At 35.2% G+C, this 14,772-nt stretch overlaps 1 protein-coding gene across 1 annotated transcript in view; it reads right to left on the bottom strand.

Moving 5' to 3' along the window:
* ACSS3 (acyl-CoA synthetase short chain family member 3) overlaps nt 1-14,772 on the bottom strand; it is a 170,973-nt gene that overhangs the window by 135,512 nt on the left and 20,689 nt on the right. The window contains exon 2 of the mRNA XM_090273670.1: nt 1,562-1,706. Within this exon, the coding sequence (XP_090129796.1) occupies nt 1,562-1,706 (145 nt within the window). The remainder of the gene's footprint in view (nt 1-1,561; nt 1,707-14,772) is intronic.

Below are 14,772 nucleotides of genomic sequence, written 5' to 3'. Positions count from 1 at the left end.
CTATGATGAAATCCAAAGACGACAGGACATTTTCTTCCCACTGCCTGGCACCTTAGGTACATAACATGAAGCTGGCCAATTATCAATTCAAGTCAGCAAATCTAGTGACAGACAATTTGTGGGTTCTCCTAACTCGCCATTACTCCCCCTTCTTTAGGATGTGGCATTTTTCTGAGTCTGGGTGTTCAGTCTTCCCTTTTGATAACTCCCTCAACGTTTAAATCAGCTGAAGCAGGGCTTGTTATCCAGCCTGAGCAAAACTGGCTTCTGTTTTCTCTCTTGATTATCTGCTCCAACCCTGGATTAAGGAGTTCATTATTTGTCTCAGTTGCCTTTCTGGGATTCTCTTAGATGGTTAAACATGTACACTGCGGTTGCAAAAGGATGTAATTGCAGATAATCAGGGGAAGTTGAACAAACTTTCTAAAAACTGTATGGAAACCCTAAATAGATTGAAAAGGCAAAAGAAAAAATGTAATTTAAAAAGCCTTAATTTAAGGGCAAATGCTTGCAAACCCTGATACAACAGACTGTTCAACCAGTAGTTCTCAACTAGTGGTGATTTTGCCACCCAGAGGACATTTAGCAACATCTGGAATCATTTATGATCACAGCTGGGGGAGGTGTGCTGCTGGCATCTAATGAGTAAAGAAGGGGGATGCTGCTAAGCATCCTACTATATACATAATAGCACCCCACTACAAAGAATTCTCTCTCTTAAAATGTCAGCAGTGCACTATTACCTCGCTTTAAATCAGATATGAGTAACTGCCCCGCACAGCTAGAATAGCTCTCCCCCAGTCCACAATGCCCAAATACTTCTGACACCTCATTTCTACCCTAATGTTAAAAGAAACTCATAATCATCTGTCAATATCACAATTCACCTAAGAACTACACAGGTGAGAAATAAACTAAAAGAGAGTCAGTAAAGGTAAGGAATGGACATGGGCAGGAGGTGTAAGGGGCCGAGCGTGCCTGAGGGAGTGACGGAACGCCCAGGGTGAAAAAACATCGTGGCCACAAATGCTGGGAAATAACACTACGAGGGATGCCATGACCAGACTCCAACATGTCTTATACATCACAGGAGCCCAAATTTTACCCTCTGAGAAGGTGGTTTTTAAGAAAAAAAAATTCTAGGCAGGGAGAGAAATATGTTGTTTCTTAAGGAAAAAAAACACCCTCTGGTGTCAGTTTAAGTGATGATCTGACATGCGCAGACCTGGCAAGAGGGAAGCTGGGAGACAGCTTCAATTTTACAAAAGCTAAACTTAAAATGGCTGGAGGAGGTGATGGCAATGGGGATGGGGAACAAAGGCAGAAAAGATTTAAACATGTCCTTGGAGATTTCCAGTACTGTAAGATATACGTTCAAGGGGTACAAACACCTTAAATGAGTTAACACACTCCTATTTCCAATGTGCATCAAAAGAAAAACATGGTAACATGTCAATGAGTTAAGAGAATTTAAGGTTATACAGTACAATGATAGTGTATGCTACTTAAATAATTTCTGTATGACTTCCAAATAACCTATACAGAAAATTTATGGTGTTACCTGCTCCAGGACTTCTTTATAGGTAATAGTTGCTTTAGTATTTGTAACAGGACTGTCATAGATGATTGCAATCTTATCTCCTTTACCATTTTCAATATGACGATCAACGGCATTGTAACAAATGTTAAGCATTCCTTCCACAAACCTGAAAAATAATTGGAAAGTAAAAGTAAATGACTCCTTCCACAAGATATTGATGCTTACCTAGGTTTGTATCTTTCTAGTTTGGCAGTGCTGCCCTCAAAACAGTACTTCCTTGTGTATGTTAGGCCCGGTAATGACAGCTATAAACCAGACATGTAAGATAGTACAGAAGGGATGTTTTTATTTTAATGATTACATACTTACCTTGGTGTGCACTAAAAATAAAAAATACCTCATTCTTCTAGGTGACATCTTTGTGGATTTTATTGCGTGAGATGAAACTAGTGTATAGAGCAATAAAATCATCTACAGGACAATGAATTGTATGGAAGTGCAGCACAGATGCAACGGGCTGAGGGAGCAAAGAGTGAATGTATGACTGAAGTGTGGGTACCTGCTGCTGCAAACATTTTTTTAAAAACTTACTGGGAAATTCAAGTCTTTTATATGTATAGATGGACCGATATATTAGTTTCAATTAAATATGTTATCTGCAATTACATAAAAAATATATGTTCTTTCCACATGTTGGAAATGCTTCATAATTTTAATAAAGAATGAACATGCACATATTTTAACTTTTAAGAACTTTTGCAATTCAGTGTTTTTCACCTCTTAATTGGTTAGTGCCTTCCTTTGAAAATACAGACATCATGGACATAGATGGAGATACTTTTTAAGAAAATATAACTCATTTTTATGAAAAGAAAAGGCTAAGGACAGGGGCGTTAGAATAAAAATAAAAAGCACAATAATGGTCCATTTGTCAAACAAGCAAACATTACAACAATGCCAAATATTAGGAAAAAATATTGAAGCAACAAGAAAAAGCCCTGTTATATAGCTGAGTATCACCTTCAGGTCTTCACTCAAAGAGCCTTCAAGAAATTAAGCAGGGAATTAAGAACAGCTGTAGACACAGTGGCAGCATTAAGTAGTAATAGATTCAGAAGGCAGCAGGAGGAGGGATCATTTCATCACAATCTAATGACACTAAATACTTCAATAACACTGACTATGACTACCTTACAGCACAGCACAAGAAATAATTAATATAATGGTTCTGAATTACCACGGGTGAGAGATTCCATATTTGTTCAAAAATATTGTCTCTTCCCCCTCGTCCCCACCTCCTGGAGTGAAGAACGATTGCCTTGGTTTTGGGCTTATCCATGTGACTTGCGTTGTCTAATCAGCAGACATGATGCAAGCAGGCCTGAAAGCACTTGGACACTGGGCTTGCTCTTCTTCACCTCTGCTTTCTCCAGAAGAGCAAGTATTACTGCTGCCTCCTTTTCAGCCTGGAGCCCAGAAACAAAATACTCGCAGATAGGAACAGAGCCCAAAAGAAGCAGAAAGCTCAACCCAGCCTGATATGTCTTGGGGAAACATTTCCAGTTACACACATCCTAGATCAGCTGATCCCATGACAACCCACAGATACATGGAAATAACTGCTTTTCATGGTTTGGAGATTTTATGGTTACTTGATATGCAGCATAATTGTAACCATAATTAACTGATACATCAAGAAAAAGGTAAAGTTTACTCAATATCTGTGTCAAAAATAAGGAAATATGTTTTATAAAAATTTCCTACAAGATATTTCTGCATATCTTTTGTTGCTGTTGTTGCTTTGTTTCTGTAAAGACTACATTTCAGACACATGAAATGTTGAATTGCTGAAACATGTCTTGATGTAACTATCCTTTATCTACAACTTTTATTCAATGACTTTTTGTGCTCAATATTCAATCATATTTTGACATGTCACAAAAAGGGCCCTTTCAATTCCAAATATTCATGGAAAAGTTACTTTATAATTTGTCTTGAGCTTGCAGTCAGAGGCTTGCAATATCCATCACATCTACAATACCCAAACTAGCAACCTTTTTGAAGACATAACATTGAGAGGTCCTTTTCAAGGACATAATCTTTTGAGAATCAGGTGTTGTTGAGACCATTTAGGTTTAATAGATAACTGAATCAAGTTAAGAGCTCTATAGAAATGTTTAAGATTCGGGCAGGTGGATGCAGAGATCTACTCATCTTACAGCCCCCACAGAACAAGCCTGGCATGTAAGTTCCCTTGCTTATGAAACCTGCTACTACCCATCTGGAACAGTCTGCTTTCGTTTCTCCTTGCCGTCTGTGTATAGGGGTTGGTCTGCAAACTAACAATATCTTTCATGGAATCTTCTCCTGTTGCCAGATTTTTAATTGACAGTAAGCTCTACCATCCTATACCCACTCCTTTATTCACTGTACATACTCTAAGTGATCTCTACACTCCTATGGTTTCAACCTCCACCTATAGCTTCAGCCATAATCTCCTTTCTGAGTACCATACACTTATAGCCAATAGCCTTCTGTACATTTATACTTGGAAACAACATCCAACCATAGCCCATCTTGTCAGCTTAGAATACAAGAGCCAGTTCATGAGGCAAAAGTGTTTATCTGGGATTGAAAAATTGCATTTTGGGGGGTAAACAAATTTAGGTAGAAACCCAAATAGTGTCTGGATTACAGAAGAAGGAATTATGGTTTTTATGAAATAAAAAAGGAAGATGAGGTAAGTTGTTAAGTTGTTTTTAACAGATTTCACTGGTACTGACAAAGCTAGATCTGTACTTCATTGATTGGTCAGGTGAAGTGGTCACTAGGTAAAATTTCACTTTAATCAGTCCTGTCAACAGGAAATTCTCATTCTTGGTGTCATGGAATGTGGGTGGTTTGGCCCAGTCCAAAGGTTCAAAAAGCAGGACATGCAAGTCAGTTCCTCTGTAATGTTGTAGAACCAGCCAGACATCAGAGACCTGTTGAATCACCTGACTGGTGAAATGAGTTCTCCAGTCATTATGAATAAAGTTCAAGATAGGTTCGCCGGGTAGGGATTATTTTCTGTAATAGAATTTTAGCCACGGAAGAAGCAGTGGCCTGTCTACAAGGAGAGCAGATTCTTACTGAACTCAAATAATAATATTGTTATGAGAGAAAGAATCCTAATTGACAGTTTCCGAATTCCAAAGAGATCAGGTAGAGTGAAAGTGATTGTTTCGTCTTTGTTCTCAAAGATATACTTTACAAAATTGCTGTAAGTCATAGATAACTTAAAAGAAAAATTTCCTTAAGTCCAATTCAGTCATAGGATCTAAAAGTTATCAGAAATTTGTATTTTAAATTATTTGTCAGAGTCCTTTCCATAGATTTCTCTAAAAATGAAGCATCAAAGTAAAACAGTAACTCTAAAAATGTCAAAAGTTAAAAATGCCCATTTTTAAAGATCTGATAAGCGCTCATCACAATTAAATTGACAAATTTTATATCTGTAACATGCCCATTATTAGAAGATAACTGGAATTATTACTGATATTATTAGTCAGAACTTTAGGAATGTTGGGGCATAGGGCAGATAACTACAAAATAAACCACTTTGGAACATTGATTATTATGAACTAAAATTAATTGAAAATCAGCCAATGCAGGAACATCTTAACCATCCTTTGTCTCCTGGAAGCAAGAAATAAATTCCCCTTGTGCAAGGTGCCCTCCCTGCACCTGGAGACTGAGAGAAACATCCTCATCAGCAGTATCAGAGAATTCAAGACTGAGAAGAAGCCTGTATAAACTAATCTTGCTATCTTTTTTTTTTTTTTTACTAATTCACTATTCAAGCCCAACGTTTGCTTAGATTTTTCACAAATGAGCACCTAAACCTAAGATTTCTTTAAATTTTGACCTGTCAAATCCCAACATATTTTTGTTTCTTTGTGTACAAAGATATAAAAGCTGCCCACATTTTTAGTCCCTCTCTAAGTATCAACTTATCTCCTGTATGTATGAAATTAATTTTCCCCTTTTAATCTGTTTTCAGTCAATTTTATTAGTCTAGCCATATTAACTCAAGAGGGGTTAGGGAGAAATTTCCCCCTCCTTGATATAAATTTTATTTAATTTCTAGACTACATTAATATATTGATAATATTTTCCCATGCAATATAACCTAGGAAGGTGAGTCATTTCTATTTGATAATGCACCCCATGTAATCTAACATATCAAAAAAGCCTAACTGGTTTAATATCTCTCTTCTATAAAGTGAGAGAACAAATCTTTGGAATGTTGTAGGAACCCTATTAAAAATCCCAAAGTTAGCTAAGAATCAAAAGGACTTCATTTAGAATTTCATTTGCAGAAGTTTTCCAAGAATATGGAAAGGTCTGGACACTTGACTAAATAGGGTCATAGGTCATTATGAATCAGTACCTAATCATCTACTCAACCAAAGAGACAATAAAAGATTTCAAAGGTGTGTACAGAAGGTTGCATGATTGTTAGCAAAACATAGCTCCTTTAATATTGAGGAGACCAGGTTTACTTAAGTAAAGACTTGATTGTAGAGATAACATGAAGTACAGAAATTATTCTAACAAAATACAACATCTTTGTTTTTAGGTTGGCTACTTAAAAGATAAAAGAACTTTCAACTTGTTATCAAAAGCAGATCAAAAGTCCAACCACACTTGTCCTTTCACTGAAAAAGAAGACCAATTCTAATTTTGTGCCAGTATACTTTTGATATTTAAACAAATAAATTTATTTCAATCTTAATCAGCTTGACCAAACATAAATTCTTCTCCAAAGATTCTTTTTCTATAAACCTCTATCATTTGCCTTTTTATATTCAAATTTTGTTCAGGTTTTATTTTTGGTTTCTCTTTAGGAGAAAATTACTTTATTTTCCCTGAACAAAATGTATTTCATTCCTCATAGCTTCTTTTACTGAAACATATGTTTTACTTCTCTTGCACTCAAAGATGTTCCTCTTATTATTTCTAACAGATTTAATATATATAATCAGTTAGAATGTTTAACCCTCAGAAATCTTAATTTCTAGGGAATACTAAGAATTAAGCAGCCATGAACTCTTTTACATCAACATTCTGTGGATCAGCAGACATAAATATTTTTTATGAGTTCCAACAGCACATGTTTTTTCACAAAAGAATCTCTTAGCACTGCACAGAACATATTTACTAATAGACCAAAATAGCTATAATCTCTATGTAAAAGAAAGCAAAAAGTGGATAAATTTATGTTCGGTAATTAACGTTTCAGTATTTTATCTTATTTGGAAACTATCTAAATATGCAATGAATTTCTATTATTTAACTTAATCCTACATTGTTTCAAACTGCCTTTAACAATATTGTCATTATTTTAAATGATCCTGAGATGATGTTTCTTATTGAGAAATTTTAGTCACATTGTTTTTATTATATTTGCAGGCTAGATTCCTACAATCAAAGAACACACACACGTAAAATAATCAAATTCTTTTCTGCACATATTAAATCAACTTATATAACCATCAGCATTACCTGAAAACCCATCCCATCACAATCCTCTATAGGCAGATTACACAAGAAAATAATTTTTAACATAATTCCTGTTGAGTTTGATTTTTCAGCTGTTTTAGACTTAAACAGGCATGCTGATTTCAAAACTGCAGTTAGTTTTCTTCTATCATGTCAAGATTTTCTCTGCAGCTTACCTTAATGTGACTACTCTAGGCTGGATTGAGCCTGGATCCAGGGAAACACTAGTGCTCTCCTATTGGCTGAGAGCAAACCTCCCTCGAGTGGGGAGGGTGGGAGATGACCTTGGAGAGTAGCAACAGGTTCCTGCTCATCTAGGCTATTCAGTTACACATGAGACAGTGTGGTGAGAGGTTGTGTGCCGCTCTATATAGTGAATCATATTCCAAAGTGTAGTCCGAGTTCTTGTCTGTATACAAGGAGTTAGCAGAATTTATTTTTTAATTTACATACGTACTTATTTTCTTTCCTTCAGATCATGTCTGCTTCTGCTATTTCTCATAGGGAGTGCCTAAACAACCCTGATTTGTTTTGTTATATCTGTAGCAGTTTCACCATTCCCAAAGGACAAACATCAATGCATTTGTCAGGCAAGCCTGTTTTGCATATTTTAAAGTAAAACTTGGTGATCAAGATAATTCTTGGGCCCCTGACAAATGTGCAAGCAGTGTATCGAGAGTTTACAGATGTGGATGAAGGGAACACATGATAAATAGCCATTTGGTATACCTATGGTTTGGCAAGAGCCCAGAGATCATTCAAGTGACTGTTACTTTTGTATAGTGAAAACATCAGGATATAACAAGAAAAATAAATGTAAAATAGAGTATCCTAGCCTACCATCAGCTATATGCCCAGTGCCTCCTTCAGCTGAAATCCCAGTGCCAGTTTTCACTGAACTACCCTCTTTCGAAAAACAGGAGTATGGTGAAGAGCTAAGTGAGAGCAATGATGAAGATTTTGAAATTGAAGATGACTCATTTCATAAGGGGTTTGATCAGCATGAGTTGAATGATTTGGCATGAGATTTGGGACTATTCAAAAAGGCTTCAGAACTCCTAGCATCAAGACTGCATGAGAAAAACTTGCTTGAAAAAGGAGCGAAGGTATCCTACTTTCACTTAAGAGAAAGTGCATTTCTGCAGTACTTTCAAAGTGATGGTGGCTCTGTGTATTGCCATAACATACATGGTTTAATGGAGGAATTGGAAATTTTAATCTAGAATGCAACTGAATGGTGACTGTTCATTGGTAGCTCAAAGTAGAGCATGAAATGTGTCCTCCTCTACAATGGCAATTTATTTAGTGCAGTCCCAATTGGCCATTCAGTTTGTTTTCATGACGAATATGAAGACATAAAGAGAGTCATTGATTTGTTGCAATATCACAAGCACAATTGGATCATCTGTGTTGACCTTAAAATGGTCTGCTTCCTTCCTGGTCAGCAACATGGATATACCAAGTATCCCTGTTTTCTGTGTATGTGGGAAAGCAGGGCTCATGAGAAGCATTGGGTGGAGTCAAATTGGACTCCAAGATCTGACCTCAAACCTGGTGATCCAAAGATTCTACATGAGCCAATTGTTGACAGACAGAACATTATATTCCCACCTCTGCACATAAAACTGGGTCTCATGAAGCAATTTTTAAAGTTTTGCCAACTGAGGGAGACTGTTTCAAGTATCTCATTTTGGCATTTTCTAGCCTCTCGTTTGAAGAGATAAAATACCTTATTATGTATGTTTGGTAGCAGAATTTTACTACTTGTATACAATTTGTCCTACAGTAACAATTTATAGCCTTTCTGTGAATAAAATAACTCTAAATAAATGGTATATTCAGGTAATTTTTTCTTTATTTTCCTTTGTAAGTACATTTTATATGATTTTGGGGACAAAGGGAGGGCATCCTGTACCTTAAAAAGTTGATGCGATAGAGAAAAACTGGTGTCATTTTTGGATTCAGATGCCAAAAGTTAGTCAAAAACAATTATCATATCTAATTCAATGAAAATTGTGTTCCCCAGTATTATTCTCAATTTTCTAGAATTTGAGAAGTAAAAAATATTTTAATTTTGATTTCTTTGATTATTATTATTAAGTATAATGTCTTCCCAACATTTTAAAGCTCTTTATATAGTATATTAAATTTAAGTCTGACATTGTTACAAGTTATTTTCTAAATTGTTTCACTAATTTTAATTTATGGTGTTCAAGATATAAAAAATTAAAATTTTTATGTAATCAAATAAACTTTTCATTTTCCTTTGCAAGTTTTTCCTCTAAATTAATTCATTCTACTTTTTTTATTGATCTCTTCAATGTACCATTAATTTACTCATGCATACATATGTGATATGTTATATATTATATATTACACATATGTATTGCACGATATGTGTGTGATGTGGCAGTACAATTATATTTGTTTATCAGTAGTCAATTTTTCAAGCATAATTTCTTGACTAATCCTTACTGTCCTCATTTCTTTGTGATGCTCCATTTGTCCCATATGTATTAACATTTTATATATTTATAGATAGGTGATAGAGAGAGAGAGAGAGAGAGAGAGAGAGAGAGAGAAGAGCCTTGTCAGGGATATATAGTTTCTATATATAACTACTGGAATGTTATGTCAACAGTCTTGTGAATAACTCTTTAAACTCGCTTTTAGTTCCACTGAGGGAAGAAATAAAACAATTTCATATTCTTTATCCTGCCCAAATCCCTTCTGCAGAAAATTGCAAGCAACCTAAAATATACCCTGTAGCCCACTTGGAAAACAAAAGCAAAACAAAACATAAAACTGAAATTAAATTGATAAAAATAATGAAACCACTATAAACGGTGTTGCAACTGGTCAGAAGAACAGTGGCGAATTTTTGGAATATATAAAGCAGACAGGAGCAGAATGACTAAGTCCAAAAGTCATGATAAACATGGTAGACCCAAGTATACTAATACAGAGAGATTTTTATGACATTTTTACACACTGTTAATCAAAATAAAAGAAAGTATATAGAGATCTATAAGAATTTATGTAATCATATCACAGAATACATTCATGAGAAACCTATAAATCCTAACTAAATTTGGAATAAAAAGGCTAAGCATGTAATTTTTAAAAATCAGTCAATAAAACTCTGAAATAACTTCAAGATTAGAGGCAGGTAGAAATAAAGAATGAACCATGGATGTTCGGATGTATAATTAAGATATAAGCAACACCCCCTCCCCACACACACACATTTATGCACACATACGCATCAGACAAACGTTTAACAGCCTGCAGTCTTAAGTTTCTGAAACAGGGAGTGCTTCTGCATGGATGTTCGTTTAGGAGTTTTAAGACCTATAGAATAGAAATAGGCTCTATGTAACTTCCAGGAGCCAAAAAAGCGTACATACCATTACCATCTGAAAATCCCCTCTTCTCCCTTAAGCAATCCCTAAAAATTAGGCCATAGGAAGACGTACTCTAGTAATCAAAATCAGAATTAACAAATAAACAGAGATCCTCACATGGATTTGCAAATGTACTCCGCTCAGCACCTACATCTCAAACTCAGTTGAGGGTGTGTGTGAGTGTTCATGTGTGTATAGATAGGTCAACAGATAGAAAGGTAGGTAGGCAGATAGATAGATGATAGATAGATAGATAGACAATAGATAAGTAAATATAGATATATACGTATACAGATATATAGATATAAATATAAAATAAGACATCATAAAGCTGTGAGGAGGGCATATTTTCAACATCAATAACAAAGAGAAAGATATATTTGCAACTTCAATGATATTTAAAGTGTACCTAAAAATCAATAAGAAAAAAATTAAAATCCAATAGGCAAAGAATCTCAGCACACTATCCATAGAGAAAGAAGACAATAATGGCCAGTACACAACAACAAAATTATGTCATGCTCAGCCTTAACAACAATCAAATAAATGGACATATGTACAAACAATAATGAGATGCTACCCCCCCCACAGTGGATTAATATAAAGGTATAATAAACAGTGTTGCTGAGAGTAAGGAGAAACTGCCATTCTCATATATTGTTCATGACCAACTAAGTTAGTTCAGCGATTTAGGAGAAGATATATTTCTCCAAACTGTACTTCTGAAAGCAAGCCACTTGAGTATTAACCTCAGTGTTGTATAAAAGAACAAGAAGTCTAGAAAAATGGACAAGAAAATGTTAATAGTGATAAATTCTGGGTAAGAGAAAAATTTGAGGGACAGTATGGAGAAGGGTTAGTCTATATTTTTATCTAGTAAATACTTCTGTGCTGTTTAATTTTTATGAACAAGTATTTTTGTATTGAATGGGTGATTTAAATATATTTAAAGAAAAATATAAATTGGCTCTTGGTCTTACTGAATTATTAACTTTATAATCAGTATAACTAATATTAATGATAAAATTTTAATTAAATGAAAACATCTCTTTTCAATTTTTACCTGTAAAGGACACATTTCTTAAAGTTATAACAACATCTAAACTCAGGTTTCAGAAACCAAAAATTAGGCCAAAAAATTTTTACTCCTTCTTATTTATTTTTCTCATCAAAATCAACCTCAAGCTGCTGAATAGTTATAATAAAGGGCTACATAGAACCTTCAAATCACACCGAGATTTGCTATAAATCAGTCATCATCATTCCCACTGTCCATTATGATTTCACTTGCCATCATTCCAGGCACTTACAAGACTGCACTTTCATACCCATATAAAATAAGGCATGGCCAAGAAGTTGGCTGTGGCCCATGAAATGGCTATGGGTGTAATCAAAGAAGTCTTTAAGATCCAATGCATGTTTACCACATTTTCTTCTCACTTTTTTCTGCCACAAGAATGAGTGACATTACAAGTGGTAACTATCAGCCTATATCCCTGAGTGAGGATGGATGGTGTGGAGCAAATCTCCCAGGTAAGCCAAGATAAACGTGTATGAGTGACACATACCTGGGCTTTTTAAACCAGGGATATTTCAGGGTTGTTTATTCCTGCAGCAAAATCTAGTCTATCCTGACTGATATAAAAGTCTTAAGATCCATCAATTTTAGCAAATTCAAACAAACTTTAAAGTTATCATATTTCATAATTTAAGAAACAGCAGGATACATTCCAGGGCAAATGAAATGGGAAGAATCTCCACTAGTGTATATAGTCACTACAACAATATTAGACATCCTCCAAAAGGAGTCAAGATGTGACATCATCCGTGTCTGAGCTCACAAAGGCACTGCTGAGGGTCTTCAGAAGGAGCTCCAGAAAGAATGTTCTTGAAACTCCTTATGCATTTCTACTTGTACATAATTCTCTATTTTTCCTTGCCTTTTCCTCGCTAACTCCTGCTAGCTTATATCTAGCACAAAAAGTTAGACTCAGATCTTTGGAGGGAATCTTATTCTTGACCTCTTCTTCACTGTAGCCTACCCTGAATCAGACTGTATAATACCTAATACCAGTTTTTAGCCCATCCTGTATTTCACTTTGGCCTTGTTCATCAAATAAGTTAGAGTGGAGGTGTATTTGGCCCATACACCAGGCTAGATCAATGAATGTGGTAGATAACTGAAGGATTTTTAAGAGGTTGGGAGCCTGACAAGGTCTATAGTCTTGATCTCTGGGTGCCAGAGGAATTAGTGACAAATGTTCACATAATTCTTGTTTCCATCAATTCCCATCACCACTAACCTTCCCTTTGTTGAGAATTAATGTTTTTTTTAATTTAAGCATGTATTGATTAAATCAATTTTAAACATTATAAAAGGAAATAAAACTCTGACACACAAAAAAATACTTCTTTTAGAGGATGAAATTTATAGCATTTACTCTGTGAATCTGATTACCCAAATATGGAAAGTTGAATTAATAAACTGTAAAACGTTCCTCTCAATTCCACCACTCCCTCCAATTCTGAGAATAATATATAATGTACCTGGAACAGTGTGACACAGGTAACTCTTTCGCAAGCAGCCATATTTCAATTTGAGATAACTGTTGAGAGCTTCTTCCTCCAACACCACGACGTTTAGTACTCACGATGTCATAACCTGCTCTGTATTCTCAGCTACTGACTTCTGTCATCTGCAAGGATTCATTATTAAATAATGGGAAAGTCCAACACATAATTTACCTTCTGATGTGACCTTCTTTCTTTGGATCATATTTAATTTCCTTCATTGATGACCTACTATTTGGGTCTTCACTTCATCACAATTTCATAAAAAAACAAAAATAAATGTCAAGCTCTCTTTTAAAAGTTAAATGAATCAAGCCCAAGGATGATGAACACATTTGGTTATCTACATACTAAAATAATAACTCTATATACCAGTGATGAATATACAACCTTTATAAGAAATATTTCATTATTTTATAAGCAGACATCAGCAGATCACCACCCTTATTTATTGAAAAATTTATTATAAATAATGGTTTTCTCATTAAAAGTTCTAGTCAACAAATTTAACAATAATTATCATTGATTAGACTTGAGACTGTGAAGAAATGGAGGAAACTATAATGGAACATGCAGTTCACTCTCAAAAGATAGACTGATTTGCAATAATTGTAATAAGAAGGAACATGTGGCAAATTTCCTGACAGAAGTGTAAACTAAATATAATGAAAGCACAGGACAAAGAAGAGAATAATTCCAACTAAGAGAATATGGAAAGGAGCCAGTAGATGTCAAAAGGAATGTAGTGGAGTGCAAAGGCCGGGGATTTAAGGTCAAATGGGCTGAGTTCAAATCTCAGACATGTCATTTACGAGCTGTAAGATTGCAGGCAAATTAACATAGCGTTTTGTAACAAGACAATACTATATGCATTTAACATTAATTCATTCATTTAATTATCATAACAACTGTGTGTATATTAATAGCATCCTCATTTTACAGATGAGGAAACTGACGTACAGAGAAGTTAGTGGCCTACCCAAGGTCCACACTGGTGTGTGACAAGCTGGGATTAGACATCAGGCAGTCAAGTCCAAGTCTCAATCACTATTCAGTGTTAATGAGTTAGTGTGAGAGTACTTTATACCTACCATGAACACAATTTTATACACAATATGTATACGAATGTGTATTCCATTGTGTATAAAATTGTGCTCATGGTAGGTATAAATCATATAATAACCTTATCAGGTAATCACTATTACTACACACATTTACAAATGAAGAAACTGGCTTAAATAAGTTTCAAAAGCACAGTTGTGTGGCAATGGATGTGATGGGCTGGGGAGGGTGACTGTTTATAGAGAGTCTCCGCAATAATGAAGTGTGATAAAGATGAAAAGGAAGGAGGAATCTGAGAAATGGGAACACTGAAAAAGTAAAATTTTAGAGATAAATGGGAAGAAAATGAAAAACTCTACTTAAAAAAACAGGGTTCTAGGACAGGCCAGCAAACTACAGCCACATGACAAGCCTGGGCCACCACCTGCATGGAAACACAGCCACTCTCAATGGTTTATATATTCTCGGTGGCTGCTTTTTCTCAATAACAACCGAATTCAGAGGTTGCAATGGAAACTATCTGGCTTGCAAAGCCAAAAATATTTACTAACTGACCCTTAAAAACTTTGCCAAACCTTGCTCAAGAGGCCTGTCCAATAGGAATTTCTGTAAGCATAGAAATGTTCTATATTTTCATGCTCACTGGGAAGC

This window comes from Furipterus horrens, unplaced genomic scaffold, assembly GCF_987537825.1.
Source record: "Furipterus horrens unplaced genomic scaffold, mFurHor1.1.pri manual_scaffold_4, whole genome shotgun sequence".
In the NCBI taxonomy this organism is placed as follows: domain Eukaryota; kingdom Metazoa; phylum Chordata; class Mammalia; order Chiroptera; family Furipteridae; genus Furipterus; species Furipterus horrens.
The sequence above is the reverse complement of the archived record's forward strand: the minus strand, read 5'-3'. Positions and strand labels throughout refer to the sequence as shown.